Source organism: Lipophrys pholis (assembly GCF_963383615.2).
Source record: "Lipophrys pholis genome assembly, chromosome: 22".
In the NCBI taxonomy this organism is placed as follows: Eukaryota; Metazoa; Chordata; class Actinopteri; order Blenniiformes; family Blenniidae; genus Lipophrys; species Lipophrys pholis.
Window position 1 is genome coordinate 19,107,184 of NC_137644.1, and position 20,281 is coordinate 19,127,464.

At 43.4% G+C, this 20,281-nt stretch overlaps 2 protein-coding genes across 6 annotated transcripts; one reads left to right on the forward strand and one right to left on the reverse strand.

Moving 5' to 3' along the window:
• The first annotated feature begins 681 nt into the window (after positions 1-681).
• Positions 682-12,538, forward strand: fbxo18 (F-box DNA helicase 1). Of its 2 annotated transcripts, XM_080492204.1 has the most exons (22): positions 682-866; positions 957-1,047; positions 2,020-2,178; positions 2,267-2,904; positions 3,173-3,309; positions 3,678-3,825; positions 3,906-4,087; positions 4,179-4,253; positions 5,087-5,178; positions 5,290-5,458; positions 5,549-5,768; positions 5,847-5,934; positions 6,013-6,108; positions 6,194-6,330; positions 7,112-7,208; positions 7,292-7,458; positions 7,604-7,697; positions 8,762-8,959; positions 9,061-9,186; positions 9,363-9,469; positions 11,335-11,469; positions 11,564-12,538. In XM_080492204.1, exons 2-22 carry the CDS (start codon positions 1,029-1,031, stop codon positions 11,720-11,722), a joined length of 3,243 nt encoding a protein of 1,080 aa, XP_080348330.1. In that variant the 5' UTR covers positions 682-866; positions 957-1,028; the 3' UTR covers positions 11,723-12,538. The 2 variants fall into 2 exon arrangements, with proteins under 2 accessions (XP_080348330.1, XP_080348329.1); XM_080492203.1 differs by having other exon boundaries at positions 5,549-5,934.
• A 1,345-nt stretch (positions 12,539-13,883) lies between these two features.
• On the reverse strand, positions 13,884-20,079 carry il15ra (interleukin 15 receptor subunit alpha). 4 transcript variants are annotated; one of them, XM_080491733.1, is made up of 7 exons: positions 19,888-20,079; positions 19,378-19,578; positions 16,698-16,748; positions 16,474-16,551; positions 15,884-15,979; positions 15,688-15,775; positions 13,884-15,574 (listed from the first exon to the last, which is right to left on the reverse strand). In XM_080491733.1, the coding sequence occupies exons 1-7, from the start codon at positions 19,964-19,966 to the stop codon at positions 15,496-15,498; spliced, it is 672 nt and encodes a 223-aa protein (XP_080347859.1). In that variant the 5' UTR covers positions 19,967-20,079; the 3' UTR covers positions 13,884-15,495. The 4 variants fall into 4 exon arrangements, with proteins under 4 accessions (XP_080347859.1, XP_080347861.1, XP_080347860.1 ...); XM_080491735.1 differs by having other exon boundaries at positions 15,083-15,574; positions 15,688-15,772; positions 19,888-20,076; XM_080491734.1 differs by having other exon boundaries at positions 15,375-15,574; positions 15,688-15,772; positions 16,474-16,554; positions 19,888-20,027.
• Positions 20,080-20,281: the final 202 nt, after the last annotated feature.

A 20,281-nucleotide genomic window follows, 5' to 3' on the forward strand; every position in this document is an offset into this window, starting at 1 on the left:
AAAGGCGGCACTGATACGGGTCTGGTTACGGATAGTCAACCCCCACCTGACCGGCACCGGTACCAAGGGGCACTGTGGAAACGGGGCTTTAGTTCACCACAGGTTCTTCTTCTAAAAAGGTTGTTTAAAAAATAACTGTAATGTGAAATGAGTTCATGATAGCTTGGAATTTTGAAATTAATCCAACTTGAAACCAGGCGATGTGTTGAGTTTTTGGTCAAGTGCTTTTCATTTTGTAGTAATACATCAGAATATCGTAATTATGGTCCGAGCAGAGCCGGCGCGACAATGCAAGAGATGATTATTAATATTATTTTACTTTCTCCTCATACTGCGCAAACTCCTGCATTTTTGACGGCCTAAATCTGCTCTAATCTTTGTGAAACTTTGCACATACATCAGAAGTGGTGAACCATTTAAAAAATTTAGCACCCACAGGTTTTCATCCATGCTTGACCATGTTGCTTAGAGAGTCAAAAATGAAATAATAATAATAATTCCATGCATACCAATGGGCTTCGGACCGTAATAAACATGTACAATCTCTGTGAAAGTCCCCTGAAATGACTGTTTGTATTTGGCGCTACACAAATAAAGTTTAATTGAATCGAATTTTCCATCGGGTCTCTTCCTCGTCCGGTAGGTGTCAGTAATGCGGTGAGATCCACCTTTATTTTTTCCAATGAAGAAGAAACAGGCCAATCACGTGATTTCTACACTGGCGAAATTTGAAAAAAAAAAAAAAAAAAATGCAGAAGCTACAAATCTCTACTTTTTAACTACTTTCGAATTAGTTTTTATAACGCGAACCGCCTGGATAAACATGTTGGTTCCAGGCTGCTGCTGCTCGCTTCCTTAGCGGAGAGGTAACGTGAAGCGGCGCTCCTTATCTCCTCCAAGCATTTACTGTCCCAGACAATAATAACTCTGTTGTAAACTTCGTGGCTTTTTCGCAGCTTTAACGGACACAGGTGACTTCGTGGAGGTATGTAGGAGCGTCATTAAAGGCTGCTGCTTTGGGAACGAGGATGGAAGTGGCTGTTAAAAGTAAGTTGCGTGTGTGTAACAACATGAAGGTGTCGGAAACACACCGATGATAATAATACAATGTGAATTCACGTGTCCTTAATAAACTATGCAGCTAAGATGATACAATCCAAGTCTGTTGCTTGTACCAAAGTCTTGATTTAACATCTATAAAGACAAAAAAAAAAAGGATTTGGAAGTGTTTGTGGATGAACTGAACTAGTCACTCAGGCTGTCATGATGTAGATACACAACACAATCTATATATTAATTACTAAATGTCTTAATTTTAGGATTGATTGTTATCGATATCGTTATGCCACTTAACTGTATAACGTCAGAAGATTTAGAGAATGAGACGCACAACCAGACTTGTAAGGCAAGGAAAGTGTATTTTGCTTTAGCACCATTCAGACATGAGGAAGTTCACAGTGTCTCACAAGGAAACAAAAGAACTGCATCAAAACAAGGTGATTACGACTCTTAATCTACAACATAAAAAGGAGAATAAGTAAAATCTGTTGCTTAATGGAAAGCTTGAGCAGATACTCATGTTTTATGTCACGATTTAGAAGAAGTGAGTATGTCAGCAGGAACTTTGTTCCACGGGTAAGTAAAAGCTGCTTCATATTCTACAAGTAAACTTGAGATGCGTTCAGGCCGCAGACCATTCAAAGCTTTATAGAGCAGAAATCACAATTTGAAGTCGATCGTTTGACACACAAGCAGCCAGTGCAGGGATTGAAGCTCACCTGTAATGTGCGCCACCTTCTTTGTGTTGGTGAACTGCGGAGTTCGTACGGACGTTTCACTGAGACCTGTAAACACAGCCTGCTGAAGTAAAATGTTTGAACAAATTTCTTTGAACGTCTGAACCTGACTGACCCTCTTTTCAGTTTTTCTTGTTGATTTGCACAACAGTGCTTAAAAAACACGACTGCCACAATAATCTGGGTTGTACTCATTCGGTTGAATGCTGTGTTGATTTCCCAGAAAAGGCCAAGAGGAGACACCTCAATGCACAGGAGTGCGAGGAACTTGGACAGAGTTCAGACGTCCTCGCGCAGCCCCACGCCTCCAACAAGGGAAGGGCCAACAGTGACCCCAACCGGGGGCTTTATCCCAGGACGCCCACGAAGCGACGGAGATTTGGTGACTACAGGCTTTGTGTTTAGTGCACACAAGAAACGTTTACGTTAGAAGGTCAGACTCTTGATTGTCCTTTTCTTACCCGTTGTAGCACCAGCTTCTGGGAGTCCCTCGGGGCTTCAGACGAACATCAACCGCTTCTTCTCCGTGTCGGGGGTCATCAGTTCAAGTCCAAACAAGTCCTCCTTGCCTTCTACGTCGACACGTTACAACGGAAGGCCAAATGCTGTCGAAGAAGAGGAGGATGAAGACGATGACGACATCAGCCTGTTGGCTGTCCCACTTCCACCAGAGGCTGAAGGGAAGAACGACGAGGAGATCGATGACGATCTCTTGGCTGCTGTTCTGATTCCAGAGTTTGACACGATGGGCGAGGACGAGATTGACGACGTCAGCCTGTTAGGCGTCCCGATGGGATTAGAGTCTGACGCCAGGAGGGAACCGAAGGTGGATTATCTGGAGGGAGTGACCGCGGAGATGTTTGGGGATGACAGTGACTTTGATAGATGTGATGCTCAGAGAGAAGAAGAAGACGAGGTGGAGCCTCTCCCCGATGAACACTTTGGGCTCCTGGGCAGCAGCAAAGCTTTGCTCCAGCCCCAGGGTTGCATAGACGACCTTCCAGAGGAAGTACTGAGGCAAATACTGTGCCTCGTCCCGGCGCAGGACCTCTACCGTTGTGTCAACCTGGTGTGTCATCGTTGGAGGGACATTGTCCAGGACACTAAGGTTAGAACGGTTCTATCTGCAATTCAGCACATCATCATGTTCCCGGTACTCTGAACATGTGTCGCTATTTCTTTGCAATCACAAAAAGGAGACCTGCATTTTTCCCTTAAACATCCTACATAAGCGTCTATTGAATCATGAGTCAGTGCTGCCTAACCTGGGAAACCAGAATTCATTACGTTCCAGATCCGAGTATCAAACTCGGAGGCAGAGAAAAACCCAGCAAACTGCGTTTTGAAGTCCCGCGATCTCCTCTTTTTTTAAACAGTTTGTGCCCTTCAAGAAGCAGTACTACCGCTACATGATGAGAGAAACGGACACAGTGGGCGAGATCTTTAACATCCTGAGGAACAGTGGCATCGCCAATCCGGCTCTGGCACAGGACAGCATACGAAACCTTGTGGTGTAAGTCTCCATTTTCTTCAATTAGAAAACAAAGATCACAACCATCGAGTTGTACGTGTCAGACTAATTTATATTATTATTCATTGTTCTGTAAATTACAACATGTAGGATATAATTCATGAGGGTTTAGTTTGTTTTTTTTAGCTGTTTTGATTGGTCCTTAACCTTCTTCTGACTTAAATTGTTGGAAAGAAAACAGACTAGATACTAGACTGACTCAATACACCATCTAGTGGTAGAAAAGTGGCAGTACAAGAGATGGTTGGCACACAACAAACCCTTCTTCTTGTAGAAAGTTTCATTTCAAAGTTCAATCACAAAAGTATAGAAAGGCTTGAGTCTAGTATGAAACCTTGTGTTTTGTTCAGTCTCATGGCACAGCATAAAGTCGGAGAGCGAGTGAGGCCAGAAGACGTTCTGAAGCGCGTCGAGAGGCATCGTCTCTTCCCGCAGGCCGAGGCCTCCATCAGACTACGTATTCCTGATATTAAAAAGCACCTTCGCCTGGACTGCCAGGTGCAGCTCTCACATGAAGTGATATTGAACAGCGCTCGGTGTCCCATGTGTGAATCTCATCAGTTGTGCGTGACCTCCAGGGCCCCAACCCGTACGCGGCCATGGCCGTCATACTGATCCTGAGCGAGAGCGTGGGCGACGTGCAGGCCCTGGTGTCACTGCTCACCGGCTGCATGTCCCTGTCCGCCATCACCGAGTACCTCTGCCACATGGCCATGATGCTGCTCGCTCTGAAGAGGAACAACATCCAGATTAGTAACAAGTGAGACCCACTCGCGCCGCAGTTTCTTTTTTTGGTATCCGCTCGTTATTGTTGTCAGCCGGCTCACGATTGTCGTCTCCTGCCTCCTCAGGCTGCATTACAACATCTACTACGTCCTCCACCTGCTGGAGAATGGACCCTTTACTGTGAGGTCCGGCGATAGCAGGTGAGGTCAACGTGACGCCATCACTGTCATGTTTTTCTGTGTCAAATGTCTGCATGCATGCTCACATGACTGAGGGAAGAACATGAAGAGAGGTAAAGGGGCGGAAACCGGCTGGGATGAGGGTCGAAGTTGGAGAGCAACAGACATCATATAGTGTGTGTGTGTGTGTGTGGGTGTGTGTGTGTGTGTGTGTGTGTGTGTGTGTGTGTGTGTGTGTGTGTGTGTGTGTGTGTGTGTCTACACACTGGGAGTAGAGAACAAGACACTGTCGAAAACAATCAAAGGTTAATCAGGGGAGAAGAGTCAGACGTGAACTATAATCACCAGGAAACACGAGGGAAAGGTTGAAAAGAGAAAACAGGGCAAAACCAAGTGTGAAATAAAAAGTTCTTAACAAGGTCGTTTTAACTGCTCAATAAACCTTTTTTTGTTTCCCAAATAAATACAAATAATAAAATCTGACGTTGAAATTGAGACTTTTTGCTCTTTCATTGAAAATATAACCTCATTTTGAACGCAACACATGACAAGAAACTGTGTATCAGGGCAACAAAAGACTGAAAATGTTATAAAAACTAATCAAAAACATGTCGATTGTTATTTGATAGCCGATGAGGTTCCTTGACAGCAGGTCAATATGGCCGCGTATTAAAGAGAGAAGCTCTCAGGGTGATCAGTGGTTCACTAATGTGCAAAAAAAAAACATTGTTTAGACTCTGGAGCTCTCACTACCTGCACTGTTGAGATGGGACGAGTATAAATGTGGAAAAGGGAAAGTTATGGGGTGAAATCAGGTATGGATTTGAGTGGATTAACGACTTTGTGTCCTGCAGGGGGCCTCAGATTCACCTCACACAAGAACAGCAGCAGATCCTCAGCCACGACATCCAAAGTGACCACGTGGTCAAGATCATCGCCTTCGCAGGTACACGGCTGCGTGTTTCCAAACGCAGCGAGGGCTCGTGCTCTCGGAGGTGGAGATCTCCGTGTGCGTCACAGCCATAAAAAAAATCAACTCCTTTGCTGCCCGACACAGGGACCGGGAAGACCACCACGCTGGTGAAGTACGCCGAGCAGCGGCCGCACCTCCGCTTCCTGTACGTGGCCTTCAACAACTCGGTGGTGACGGCGGCGCGGCGCTGCTTCCCGAGCAACGTGGACTGCAGGACCGTCCACTCGCTGGCCTACAACGACGTGGGAAAGAAGTAAAGTCATCCGAGTAAAAGTCCCAAATCCTCAGCGATTCGTCCTCCATCATCATCGCGTCAAACTTTTCTTGTTTTCCTCTGCCGCAGGTACAAATTTGCCAAAAAACTCACCTTCAACGTGAAACCGTACAGCATCAACTGCGTCCTGCCCAAAGGCCGCGGCGGCTTCGTCAGGTCCAAAGTGGTCGCCTCGACTCTCGACGCCTTCATGGCGTCGGCGGACCCGACCATCAGCGTCAGCCACGTCTGCGTCCCGCGCGACGGCACCGGCGACTTGTGGAACGGCGTCAACGTGGAGCAGGACGCGGTACCGGCAGGCCGTGCGAGTCATTTGGGAGTGAGCGCTTTCGTAGAGTCGCGACCTCAACTGATGGCCTTCTTTCAGCTGTTCGTGAGCGACGCGCTGGCCATCTGGAACAAAATGAAGGACCTGGGGGAGAAATCGCAGGAGGCCTACTACATGACCCACGACGGTACGCGAGCCGCTTTGATTGCTGCTCACACTGACACCTAAACCTTTTAAAATTTCTTTATTTATTTTACTTTTGCAGGTTACCTGAAGTTGTGGCAGCTGCAAGACCCAAAGCCTCGTCTGTCTGACAGATACGATGCCATGTTCATTGATGAGGCGCAGGATTGCAATCCCGGTACCCGATCCGCCGCTCCCCGCGCGTTGATCTAAAAGTGCTGAGGTTACAAAATGTGTTTTGTTTTGTTTTCATTTCCCGTCAGCCATCATGGACGTGCTGCTCTCTCAGCGCTGCGGGAAGATCCTGGTTGGAGATCCGCATCAGCAGATCTACACCTTCAGAGGAGCCATCAACGCCTTGAACGTCGTTCCACACACACACATCTTCTATCTCACACAGGTACAACCACGTCCCTTTCTACCTTCTCTGCAGCCGTGGAAGGTGAAATAACCGCATTCGTTCCCAACAGTCGCTGCTCTAGAAACGATGGAACGCATGCGTTTTGGCTCGTTACGTTTAATTTCCAGCTTTTCAGTCAGCTAAACTGATGAAGTGGTGTGTGTGGAGGCGGGTGGAGAATCCTCAGCTCTCCATCGTATGATTGAATGAATCAATGCACATCTTCATCACGTCAATTATTACAAATGAAGTCCTAAAAGCCTTTAAATAGCAGCTCAGCCCAAGTCAACGCAAACAAACCTCGATTACAATCTTTTCACTTGATTGATAAAAAAACTTGCTCAACCCACAGAGGAACTTCCTGCATTTCGTGATCCAGTCTAGATTCCCTCAAGAGAATAGTAACACACAAGCCTAATACTACATATAATACTTCTTATGTCACGACAAAATCTTCAAGATGAGATTGTGCTCAGAAGCATTGGCTCACATCAACATAGTCAAGGTTTTCTCACTTTTCTATCCACCTGCACTGTGCATACTTTACTTGATTACCTCAATAAAGACAGAAAATATTATAATTCAGTGATATTAGGTTGAGTATTACACTTATCTACACATTTTCTTCCAGAAAACTAGAAAATTCCAACTGAATCTTTGTATTTAGAATCAAAGCACCAGAAGCAGGAAGCCCCCGTTCGTTTGTTGAACATCGTTACTTCCCGTTGAGTGACGTGAACAGGCGTGTGTGTTGAGTCCGTCGGGTGTGTGTGTGATTCAGAGCTTCCGGTTCGGCGCCGAGATCGCCTACGTGGGAGCGACCATCCTCAGCGTCTGCAAGAGGGTGGACAAGATTCTCGTTGGTGGAAAGCAGAAAGGTGACGAAGGCGGAGGAGTGGAAAACGCAACGTGAGAATGTCTGGATTCGTTTTGACCCCTCCCTCTGCGTTCTGCGCTGCAGGCGGCGTGTGTGACGAGGCGGCGGACAAGGCCATCGAGGCCGTGAGGACGGGGGTGAGTCCGAGCCCGGGAACGACGGCCATCTTGTCCAGGTGCAACCTGGGAGTGTTCAGCGGCGCCGTCTGCCTGATCGACGCCAACATAAACTGCCGACTGCACTTTATTGGAGTGAGCACACACACACACACACACACACACACACATACACACACACACCCATACACACACACACCTCCCTCACATTCAGCCGCTTGCTTGTTTGTGTATTTGCAGCTCTTTCCATGATTTTGTTATCTTTTATTTTCTCCTGCAGGATGTCAAAAATGTGGGCCTGGATAAGATCCTGGACCTCTGGTACCTCCTGCAGCAGGCGGGCCGAACCCTTCAGCCGGGCCAGCAACCGAGATGTGAGAATCTTATCAAGAATGTTTTTATGTTGGGCGAGAGAGTCGGAGACATGAACTTACAGAGAACGTTAAGATGGGAGGCGTCGGCGTGTTAACAGCAGCTTTATTTATATTAAACATCGGTAACTCTTTGTACGATGGAAAAAACACAGATAAATATCTGCAGATCGTCGATATAAATATATAGAATATTGATTTTTCATTGTGATTTTTGCTGCATGCAGTTCTTCTTATATAATCTTATTTATTTCAATACTTTTAAAGTTTCTTCTCTTTTGACCTAGAGCTAAATGTTAATGTTTTTTCTATCTCTCCTTTATAAATTGTAAATAATTTCCTGTCCAAAATGTAAAATGTGCTGTACAAATATAATGACTGTTATTATTATCATCCAGTATTCAGTCCTACTATATCTTCTTGGCACAAAAGAGCTTTAGGTTTATATTACAACACAAAGAAAACTACAAATAATCTGATAATATTTCAACAATGCCTCCAGGAAGTTAATAACATGATATGCGGCAGAATACACAGAGTACACAAGCAGTCCTTTGTAACATATCTGTTGAATATGATGATGTGTGGATTAATAGTGATAACAGTAGTAATATTTGCAGATATATCATATTGCAGAGTATAAAACAGCACATGTAAACACATCTAATTACTCTTGCAGTAATAAAACTCTAATATAATTTTCTGAAAAAAGTAAATGTGAAGTTTGAACACTAGATGTGTATTAAGGATATAATAATATTCCATTAGTTTAACAAATATTGGCCATTAGTAGGACATTTATTGAGATCTGGAGTGTTTAGTAGATAAATAAGGTGAATTTCTACAGTTTGATTGAACATCAGAGGTTACAAATATAAATATGAAGTATTAGTTTCTGTAATAAATGTGTTACTGTCAATCAGAAAAGTTCATCTTAAAGAATTGAATGTGTCAGCGTGATATCAGATCCTGTATTTTTACATATTTAAGTACTATAAATGGAAGTGGCTCCGTTCATATGTGACTGATTTGAGTCCGTTGCGGCGCCTCATTGGCTCTGCCTTCAGTTATCAAGGATCCGCTCATCCGCTCGTTTGCTAAGAAGAAGCTCGGGAGCGCCTTCACCAGCCTGAAGAAGTACGCCGAGCAGACGGAGGACAAGGAGCTGGAGGGGAAACTCGCCATCGTGGAGAAGTACAGAGGACGCATCCCCGAGCTGGTCAACCGCCTCAACAGCTGTTATGAGAGTGAAATCAGCTGTGCAGGTGGTGTTTCTATCTGGAGCTGCTGATCGTCCTTCTTGTAAACCACCTCTTTCCTTCCTTCCTGAACCGGGTGAGACGTTTCCCTGCTGCCCTCTCCACAGACTTCATCGTGGGAACCGTCCACAAGGCGAAAGGTCTGGAGTTCCACACCGTCATCGTCAACGACGACTTTACCAAGGTTCCCTCCTCCAGCCACGACCTGTGCCACTACCGCGGCTTCTCCTTCTGTATGTTTCCCTTTCTACTCTTTGTTTTGGTTTTCTTTTAATCTCCATACTGTTATGTATCTTTTTTAATTTTGTGTGTGTGTGTGTGTGTGTGTGTGTGTGTGTGTGTGTGTGTGTGTGTGTGTGTGTGTGTGTGTGTGTGTGTGTGTGTGTGTGTGTGTCTCCTCTCGGCGCAGCTAAGATTCCTGCCGACGAGTGGAACCTGCTGTACGTGGCTGTGACTCGGGCCAAGACCTCTCTGGTCATCACCAAGAACATCAAGCGCATCCTGACAGTCGCCGGGGTGGGACGCAAACACAAAGAACACACCGAACACAAAGAACACACCGAACACGCAGAACACACCGAACACAAAGAACACGCAGAACACACAGAACACAAAGAACACGCAGAACACACCGAACACACCGAACACGCAGAACACACAGAACACAAAGAACACGCAGAACACAAAGAACACGCAGAACACACCGAACACGCAGAACACACAGAACACACAGAACACGCAGAACACAAAGAACACGCAGAACACACCGAACACGCAGAACACACAGAACACACCGAACACACCGAACACGCAGAACACACAGAACACAAAGAACACGCAGAACACGCAGAACACACAGAACACACAGAACACACCGAACACACCGAACACGCAGAACACACAGAACACACAGAACACAAAGAACACGCAGAACACGCCGAACACACCGAACACGCAGAACACGCAGAACACGCAGAACACACCGAACACACCGAACACACAGAACACACCGAACACACCGAACACACAGAACACACCGAACACACCGAACACACAGAACACACCGAACACACCGAACACACCGAACACACAGAACACGCAGAACACGCAGAACACGCAGAACACGCACATCTTCCGCTGTGTTGCGTAGTGTTGTTGCGGTATCCGGGGGAAGTGGAGCCTCCGTGTGCGTTGAACCTTTACAACTTTCCTCTTTTGACGGATTCCGCCGACCGGAGACGCCTCGGAAAATCTGCAGTTTTGGAGACGCTCCGACTCGGTGATCCACTTTCTACAGTTTGGTCTCAGGGGTCTGCAGCCTGCAGCTCTGGAGCCACCCGTGGCTCTTCAGCTCCCCTGGAGTGGCTCCATGACGCTTTTCAGAAATATAATCTGGAAACCAAAAATTTTGCTTTCATTTTTATTTCACATTGCAGATAAACAAACATGCTATAAACAGGTAATACAACCAGAATAACTGGGATTGCTGCCAAGAAAATTATAAAATAGCTAAATAGCTAAATACTAATAATGACAAATACAATTGTAAAATAGTTAAAAAAAATAATAATTTAATTCCGGAGGGTTTTTCATGAAAATACAAAAGGAAAATAGGTGCAGGGAAAAAATGTTTTTAAAAAGGGGGGAAAAATACTAATGCCGCTAAATACGCTAAAACCACGAGGAAACCCAGCGGCGATAAACGGTTAAATAACTGAAGCTCCTGAAAAATACAAGATGCATTAAAAAAAGCTGAAGCAGGAAAATCCCTTGAAAAAAAGAGCAAAATCTATAAATTGGCTACAATAAGAACTCAAATTTTAATAAAATATATCTAAATTATACCTCATGACACTTTATGAATACTAATAAGAATGATAATAATTAATGATGAATTTTATTTATAGGCGCCTTTCAAACCAGTTTGTAAAAGCTACTTCAGTTTTTGTTTGCTTAGTAGTTTAAAATAAATTCTTACTCTTTCATGCGCCAGACAAATTTCCCTCTTTTGGTCCTGAAGGTCGCCGCCCCGGTACTTAGAGGACCAAAGGCCTCCTGATATTTCCCGCCTACTAAACAGGTGCCATGATGAACAGATCCATCTATCTCATGTTCAGACGGCTCTATTCAAATAGGGGTCCGGTTACTCACTGAACTTTACTAACTTCACAAGTCTTCTCAGAGACACGCTGAGTCCTGCAGCAGCATCATGGATCAGCTCATTGACTTCCTGTTAACATCTGGATAAGAAAATAAAACCTCAGCTCCAGTTGATCTGGCCTCCTGAAAAACCACGTGTTTCTCTGTCGTGGCAGATTCACCAGTAAAATCCAGGTCTGAGTCAAAACTTCCCGTCATCCCATCTTTGCGATCGTTCCCAGGAATATTTGCTGAGGTCCGAGATGCCCGCCTCGCCGACGCCGAACGGAAGCACGCCGCCGTGCTCCATCGGAAACTGTCCCAACTGCGTCACGCCCGGCTCGGCGTTCGTCATGAGCAAGCCGCCCATGAAATACGTGAGACCAAAGAGAAAGACGTCCCCGGGGGCCCCCTCGGTTCTGCGGCCGCCTGACGCTTGTTTTGTGTTTTTTCTTTTTTTCTTGTTCCAAGAGCGACTGCGAGTCCGGCGGCGGGCCGCTGTGCGAGCGCTGCGTCTGGACCCGCATCGGGCCCACCGCCTTCCTCATGACCGACGACGTGCTCTCCATGGCCGAGATCCCGCAGCGATTCCACCGGCTGCTGCACGACTTCATCGTGGCCTTCATCTGACCCCCGGCCTGTGGCGTCCGGCGACCTGCTGAGCTCGGGGCTTTTTGCACTGCTGCTGTTAATTTGACACGATAAATGGAAAAAAAAAGAGAAAAAAGAAAAGCCTCCTGGAAACTTTCCTCTAATGGAATTTCTCATAAGTGCCTGTTATTCCAGTACGTGGGAGTGAGTGGGACGTGTGTTCTGGTTCTGGATCCTCAGCCAAGATTCACGGTCATAACGACAAACAGCTGCGAGGCTTTCGCTCAAACCTCCGTATATATAAGACGCAATCTGTGAGTTTTATCAGTTTCAGGAACGTCACGTAAAAGACAGTTTGTTTTAAATCCTTCATGCCAAAGTTTACATTTCAAATATCATCTGACTATTTAAGAAAAGACGAGGAACGTAAAACCTGCAGCTCAGACTGGAACGAGCAGCAGCTGTGGAGGATCGCCGCGTCCCGGAGGAGAACCCTCTGTTCCACACAGGAACCAGACGATCCTGCTGAATGAACTATTTACACTCACGTCTGACACGTCGAACAAGACTACATTGGTGTTTGCATTAGAGTGAATAGGAGGACGTCTTTTTTCTTTTCTTTTTAAACCTCAAAGTGATTTTCTAGTGCAGATCGAATCGTCTATTTTTTACAGTTTTTCTTCTCTTATTATTCACTTTGGTCGATTTAACGCCTCAGTTCTTCTGCCGCAACATCTTCTTCAGTTTTTTTGCACTATTTGTCTGCAGTCGTTCGCAGAGCAACGAGTCCCTCGTTATATCACGACGGTCTCTGGGTTTTTTTTTTTAAATAAAAAAACACTATTGCACAACTTTTCCTGTGTTTTGTTCCTCCTTCTCAGCTTTTACAAATGTGATTAAACCTCCATATTTATGTCCGTTTTTAAATATATTAAGTGTTTCACATATTCATTCATAATCAGAGTTTTTGTGAATATTTTACACATTTTGCCAACTTTTCTTGAACTACTCTTCTTAAACACGTAGAGATAAACATTTTCATGATTTATCGATTGAAATCTTAACTTCTTGTCACACATACTTAATAGTTTCCTGCTACAGCCGCAGATATATTCTCTTTTCACAGGCTTGACGCCGAAGTCTGTACATTTATCAATACCTTCTACTTATGTGTGCATGTAGAAGCTTTAGTTACTCTGTAGTGACGTTCGTGAAATATAAGTTGAACAATGTTCATCCTGTTATCTTTTTTTTTAAGAATTTTATTTGCATTCTTGGCTTATTTTAAAAAGATTCTCCTGGATAAAAAGGTAAAAAAAATAAGAAGCTAAAACTGCTTAAATCTTGCTTATAAAGAGAAAAAAAAAGTGTTAGATGGGAGACTGGCTTAAAACAAAAGTTGCAAATGGTTAAAATGGCGTTAACGTTACGAGAAAATAAAAGGTCAAAAGTCAAAGTTGCTCATTACATTACAAGTCATTACATTTTATTTACATTAACCTGTAAAAGTCACCCGGAAGAGTTTAGCAGGTGTTCGTCATATAAAAGATGCTCGTACATTTGGTTGCGTCAAAGTTCACTTTTATTTCTCTCGTCACTTTGAATGTACACGTTACACATGTTACACACGTTACACACGTTACACACGTTACACATGTTACACATATTACACACGTTACACACTGCAGCGTCACACGGAGTGTTTCCTATGAAGAGGGTTTCTATTGAAAATCAGCCAGTTGAATTTAATGCTTTCTAATGCCATTTTATTGTGATATTGTAAAAAATATTTAATACCATGATTATTTTATTGATTTAAAAAAAAAAAATGTTTTATGCCATGTTGATTTTTTTAATTGCATTTTACTTTTTTTTTTTAATGCCACTGGTTTTTTATTTTTTATTTTTGAATAAAGATTGTTTTAATGCCATTAAGTTTTTGAGTTAAAAGTTTTTAAGCTATTGGGACTTTTTTTCATAACATTTAATAAAATTTTAACGCCATGGCCATTTTTACATCAAAACTGTCACGGCCAGATCACAATGGTTCCACTTGTTTACGCAGAGGTAAATGTTTCTAAATAATAAATTGTTATTAATATATATTATAAAATATTTTTCTGGAAAACTACAGACATTTTTAATGCCACTGACGATGAAATTCAATGAATTTTAATTGTTTTTTAAGCGCTTAATTTTTGCAAAATCATTTTAATGCTTTTAAATACTTTGGCAGAAACCCTCTAAAAACTCTTCAGTGTTTCCCCAGACTTTGCAGTGTTTAGATTCTGGGAAGGATTGTGTTGTAACAGGAGCCGTAGAAATGAAACTGGATTGAACCAATCAGCAGTGAAAGTGACAGCAGGAGCCCGTGACTGTGGGCGACGATATCGCCACAATTCTTCTCTTTCGCCATAGAGAATCGCAAAGCCTAAAGGCCCCTGCATACTCCCTTTTGAACCCATAAGAACAAGAAGAAAATTCGGCAGTGACGTCAGCCAGCAGCAGAAAAAAAAAGCTTTTTCGGCAGGACTGTTCATACTCCGATAAGAAGCTGCCGAACTCGCAGGCCACGCCCCCTCGCAGCAGGCCACGCCCCCTCGCAGCAGGCCACGCCCCCTCGCAGCAGGCACAAGTCTGTGAAGCGGCGTTTAAACTTTTCAACTGCACAGTTTATTTCTGGCCTCCAGTGCTTTCAGAAATACATTTCTCTGAACTTTTTCAGTTATAAAAGAGTTTTTGTCCGAGCGCCATGTTAGTCCAGTTTTAACTCCAGGAGCTGACAGCTGTTCGTGATGCGTTCAGGTGCATCACGTCAGCCTGCACTCCGACATTTTAACGAGCTGCGGCGCTCGTACAGTAGCGCTGTTACAAGCTAAATATGATTAAAATATTATCGATAGTCATGAGCGAACTAGAACACGCATGCGCAGCACACGGCAGTGCAGAAGTTTCGGCAGTGCGGCTCCTACATAGTTCGGCCAGGGCGGTTGGTACAGCCCAAACTAATTCGTTCGGCCAGAAGGAGCTGGCTGAAGGAAATGACGTCATTTTGTTCGACAGGACCCCGCACTGCCGAACTTTCGTCTTGTTCTTATGGAGTATGAAGAGGCCTTAAGAGTCTGCTGCAGGTACTAAATCGGAGAGAAAATCCTACAAACGGCTGTGAACATCAAACACAACTACCGTCGATAATGTTCGCTACTCAACAAAATATCCTCACAGGATTTCAGTCACGGTAGCCAACTGGACGAACGTTGTACACACCTGATGAATTTGTATGATAATATAACCTTTTGTGCAATAATAATAATACTATAATGCTGACTTTCATCATTTTGTGAGTGCGTGATCAGAAAGCTTGAACACAGAGCAGCGAGGACAAACTGCGGCCATAATGGTGATACTGCTGCTTTTACTACGCCAGAGGTAAGGCAGTGTACCGTCACTCACCTGAGAGGCCTTTATAGCATCAAAATGTACAAAGCAAAGACTTGCGTTGTGTTCACTGTCACTGCGTACACAAATAAGGTAAAAATCATCTGACATTGAAGAACACCGAGAGACACACCCTCACATCTTTGGGTAATGTTGAGTTCCAAGTGACCTCAAAGGCATGTCTTCTGCACGGTGGGAGGAAACCAGCAGTACCCAGCAGAACCTCATCATGAGTCCGATAATGTCTCTGGATCACTAGATGAGATTAGGAGAAAGGGACAGCCGGTCGGACACCTGTCGCCCAGTCTTCAGTCTTAAAATGAAAGTCACGACCGTGTCCATGCGTCCAGCAGTTTGCTCTGACGGTCCAAACACTAGGTGGGCAGTCCGTCCTGCGGCCTCATGGGTACCTCCTCCTCCGATGGTTCTGTTGGCAGGTTGTTCCTTGACCTCCTGGGGGAACAGATTGGAGATGATTGTGCGGGTTCACACAGGCCTGTCGTCTTTTCAAAAAAAAAGCTTAAAAAGCAATTTATAGATGAAGAAGACGCTTCCTTCTGTCTCACCTCCGATACAAGGTGCAGCCGATCCCGACCAGAACGCAGACGACCACCAATAATAGAGCGGAGGAGATGATCACCGCTCCACTTCCTGCTAAGACATGTGTGATAGCATGCTGATGATTCTCACTTACTTTATTGAAAACAAATATATGTATATATAAATATATATATATATTTTTAAACAAATGTTTGAGTTTACCACTGTGAGCCTCGAGGGTTTGGTTGTTGGAGACGACGAGAGAGAAGGTGGACGTCTTGACTTTCCAAGTCTTTACTGTAGTCGGGCTCACGGCATCTTGATAATAGATCGAATACACAGAATATATAATGTATTGTTCAGCGTACACAAACATCACTGGAATCATATTGTGACTATCTAAACTCATTTAAGCCTATAAAACAGTCATACTTGGTGTTTTTAATGACACTGCTAATATAAATGTTACAGCTTCGTTCATAACTTTTGTGGTGCACTTTTCTCGTGATCAAATGTCTGAGGCGGATGAGAGAGGCACCTCATGCGGGAGATCAAACTAGATCAGAGTCTGTTGCCATGGAGACGCTCCCTCAGTGCTTCACACGGTGATGTTGCTACCTGAGCTACCCAGTTAGCATCGATATGAGCCAACGGCTATCATTCTAGCGATGCTAACTCGGTTCCGCGAACAAATGTGGCGTTGGCGACAGTGCGCTCTACCGAGTGTAGCTCTAGTAACCCGCTGTATATGAATCGCTCTCAGGGGTGAGGATGCGGTGAGACCTAACATAAGGAATTTTTTTTTTTCTCACCGTGCAGCTTCTCGTCCATGTTGTCGCTCCTTTCTCCATCATGCGTAACCGTAATGTTCATATGAAGGCTGGCGGACACTGCTGGTCAGAATCAAGATATTGGTTATTAGTACTACTAAAAGCTGCTGGTGAAGATACGCCAGACTAGACGAAGTATCTTTGCAAGGAGGCGTCTTAACTAAGATGTCATGTTTGAGATCAGAGTTTACATGGAGGATACATACTTGTTATTGTACTTTTGGTTGTTGTTGCTGGTTTTGGCCTTCTTGGGTCATCTGGAAAACAAGAAAAAAGATATGGCGATCAATTTCCACGTGTTAAAAAAAGGAGAAACTCAAAAAACAAAACATGTCTGGGATGTTTGCTATTAATTAAGCTTCAAAATTTTTATCTTTTTATTAACTTCCATGACACACTAATGCCTGAGATACTTTAAAATATCATACAGCTGACATAATCAACTGCGCCAACGTATCACTGTATGCTGACGATACACTCTTCTATGTTGCCGGGACATCACAATTAAAAAAACAACATAGAAAGTTGAGCTTTTACATCTGAGAAAGACTTTACACTGGGTATTGGTGATATATATGATAATCATTTATAACAGTCTCTGATCAAACGACTGAACTTTTGATGGGAAACGTGCAGGAGGCATCCGATCTCTGCGCTTTACACAGACTGTCATTGAGCCACTGGTGCCGACTGAAAAGCAAAAACAAACTACATGTGGGCGACGACACGTGGGCGCCTGCGACTGGTTGAGCTCAGACGTGTCAACATCGTCACTTCCAAATCTATTCATTCACAAAGGTGATATGAGGACACCGTGTACCCAGACTCACCGGTTCTGTGGCGTCTGACATCGCCCTGCACTCGCAGACGACACACACAACAAGAGGACCCGATAAGATATCTGCCATGTTAGAAGAGGCTCCTCCTCAAGAAGATATATTTAACTGGACCCAAAAAATAGCATCGACTGAGATTATCTTCCGCATTAATCCAGAGCGCAAGTTCAGTGCGTAGCCACACTGGCGTGCGCTGATGATTGACATTCCTCAAGGGCAGACTAACATGTGTAGGCAGGCCTCTGTGGAATCCAATCGGTGTCCCTCTCACAAGTCTTCAGTTATTTGGTGTTTAATCAAAGCTCTATTAAGAGTTTTGATGGATGAAGGATGAAGTCCTGCTTTATTTTACACCATATTTATATTACAAGTGAATATACCATATATTTGATGATCATTTCTTTTGTGCTTAATATATATAATTCATACATATTCCATTTTTTAACAATATATATCACCTTACAGACACTGTTATAACTTACACATAAACATATTGTTCCACTTACATGTACAGTCCATACATATATACAGTATATACCATTGACAATCAAGCTATTTAAATATATATTTTTTAAAAATCAACAAAAGCCACTCACGAATGTTGTTAATCCAGTTTATGCCCTAACTATTTATTGTATTTACAGTTTTATAGATTATTTGTGACTATCCTGCTAATGTTTAAAAAAAAATAAAAATTGAATAATGAACAAAACAGAACGCTGAGACTCAAACTACCAGTAGAATCAAAGCAAACAGGCTAAAATGCTGCGAAGTGTATAAATTATAGACGATTTAGTAGCATTACACTGTATTCTATACTAGGTATCGTTCAAAATAAGATTGTTGTAAGTTTCTGTACTAATAAGTTTGCTTAAAAAAAAAAGTTATTATATTGCTATTTTACTATTTGACCTTAGATCCTCCGTTCATACGGCGTTTTAAAAAGGGAACGCGTCGTTTCAGTGTTTTCGTTTCAGAAACAATTTGTGTTTTCACGGCAACGTTCTGAACACGATGACCATTTACATGGCAGAATGATGTAGTTCCGATGATGGACCACTAGTAGGTGCTGTTGGTTTGGAAATCCTTCCACTGCAATAACCCTGATGAGCTGATACATAGGCAGAATCTATAACTTTAACTTGCTTTCGGATTATTTATGATTGCAGTCTTCCCGACAGTAGTCTTTGTTCTCTTCAGGTAAACACTAGTTTTACTAGTTTGATCCCATCTGACGCCTCGGCATTGTTCAGGCATTGTTCAGGCATTGTTCAGGCTCTCTGTGTGAAAGGAATCCGTGTTTACTCTACGTCCACACTGGTGAAAGTATGACTTGCTTTTAAAAGAAACCAAACATCTATCATCATTTGCTCAAACTTTGGAGGTCATGTTCCTCTTTTGTTGTCGCCTCTTTGTTAATTCATGTTCCTGCTTCACGTTGCTGTCTAGATAGAGCTGCTCAGGCTGGTTAATCTAAGAAATCATTTTACTGTCTAGATAGAGCAGCTCAGGCTGGTTAAATCCAAAAACAGTTGGAAAATATTTGGATCAGTGTGATAACTGCAAATAATATATGTAGCACAACAAGGATATTGTATGTTATCCCCCTCCCCCCTCCTCCCTCCTCCCTCAACCTTTTTCTCTCTTTTCTCTTCTCTCTCTCTTTGAGCGTTCCCCCCCGGTCGTGTACGGCAGCCATGCCATCTTCTGACGGAGAAGGCAACAGGAGGAGACTCCAGGTCTCTCCCTGTTGCAAGACCAAAATCTGTTTTGACTCCGAAGGCTCTCAATCACATCATATTGTTGGCCCAAGCTGCCGAACAGGACAAGGGCAGAAAAAAATAAATAAATAAATAAATAAATAAATAAATAAATAAATAAATAAATAAATAAATAAATAAATAAAAGAAACCAAACAAACACTTAATTGGAAATTCTGTTTGCTTCTTAAATGTGCCACAGTTGTAAAGTGAGCAAAAGTCTTGGGCGTCTTTGACGCTGGAGACATTTCTCTCCCATGAAAAGAATGACAGCTCAATAGACGTCTCACCGATACACTCAAGCTTGGATTCCTCCCACTGTACATTTCCATTCTTCAGCTCGCATTTGACGCGATTGGAGGTTCCTGCCTTCCTGACAGTTCCTTCCAAACAACTGTAGCGAAAGAAGCTGTTGATTTGCCTGCAGTCCTGCGGTGGACTTCTGGTCCCAGGCCAGGCAGGGATAACTGGGCACGGACAATGGTTTCTCTCTGGAGGGAGAAATCACAACATGACTGGCTGGATGATTTTTATTATTTCTTATTTTTTTTCATATATCCGTGACACTGTTTTATAGTGGTTGTCCTGACTTCAAAGTCCAACTTACTGAGAATAAATATTAAAGCCTACTGTAATGTGTGTAAAAAAGTTAAAGATCCACCTTAGATTACAAGATTACTCAATTTTAAATATGCATGATTTTAATTAAAAAACAAAATTGTAATATTAAATCTAGAGAGAGTAGTGTATTTTCCAGCAGGAAGGTTCTGAAGTAAAATAAGTGTGATCGTGATGCTTACCGCCAGGGGAGAGCCGCACAGCGCCGAGCAGACACGCCATCATGAAGGCGGCAGAAGGGAGAGGGGAGGCCGCCTTCATCACACTGCTCTCTCCGCTCCCCTCCACTGGTTCCCAAGTACAAACCGACCAGCACGAAACCCGGTCCTGCACCCGCAGGCTGTCCACTCCGGGTCACGATCACTTTCACTTTCACCTACCGGCACACCCTACGGAGCCCGCCACTCTGACGTCACACCCACAAGTCCTGTCGTGGCCATGTTTGTAGTCCACCTGTTAAATTAAATTAAATTAAATTAAATTAAATTAAATTAAATTAAATTAAATTAAATTAAATTAAATTAAATTAAATTCAACTAAATTAAATTAAATTAAATTAAATTAAATTAAATTATA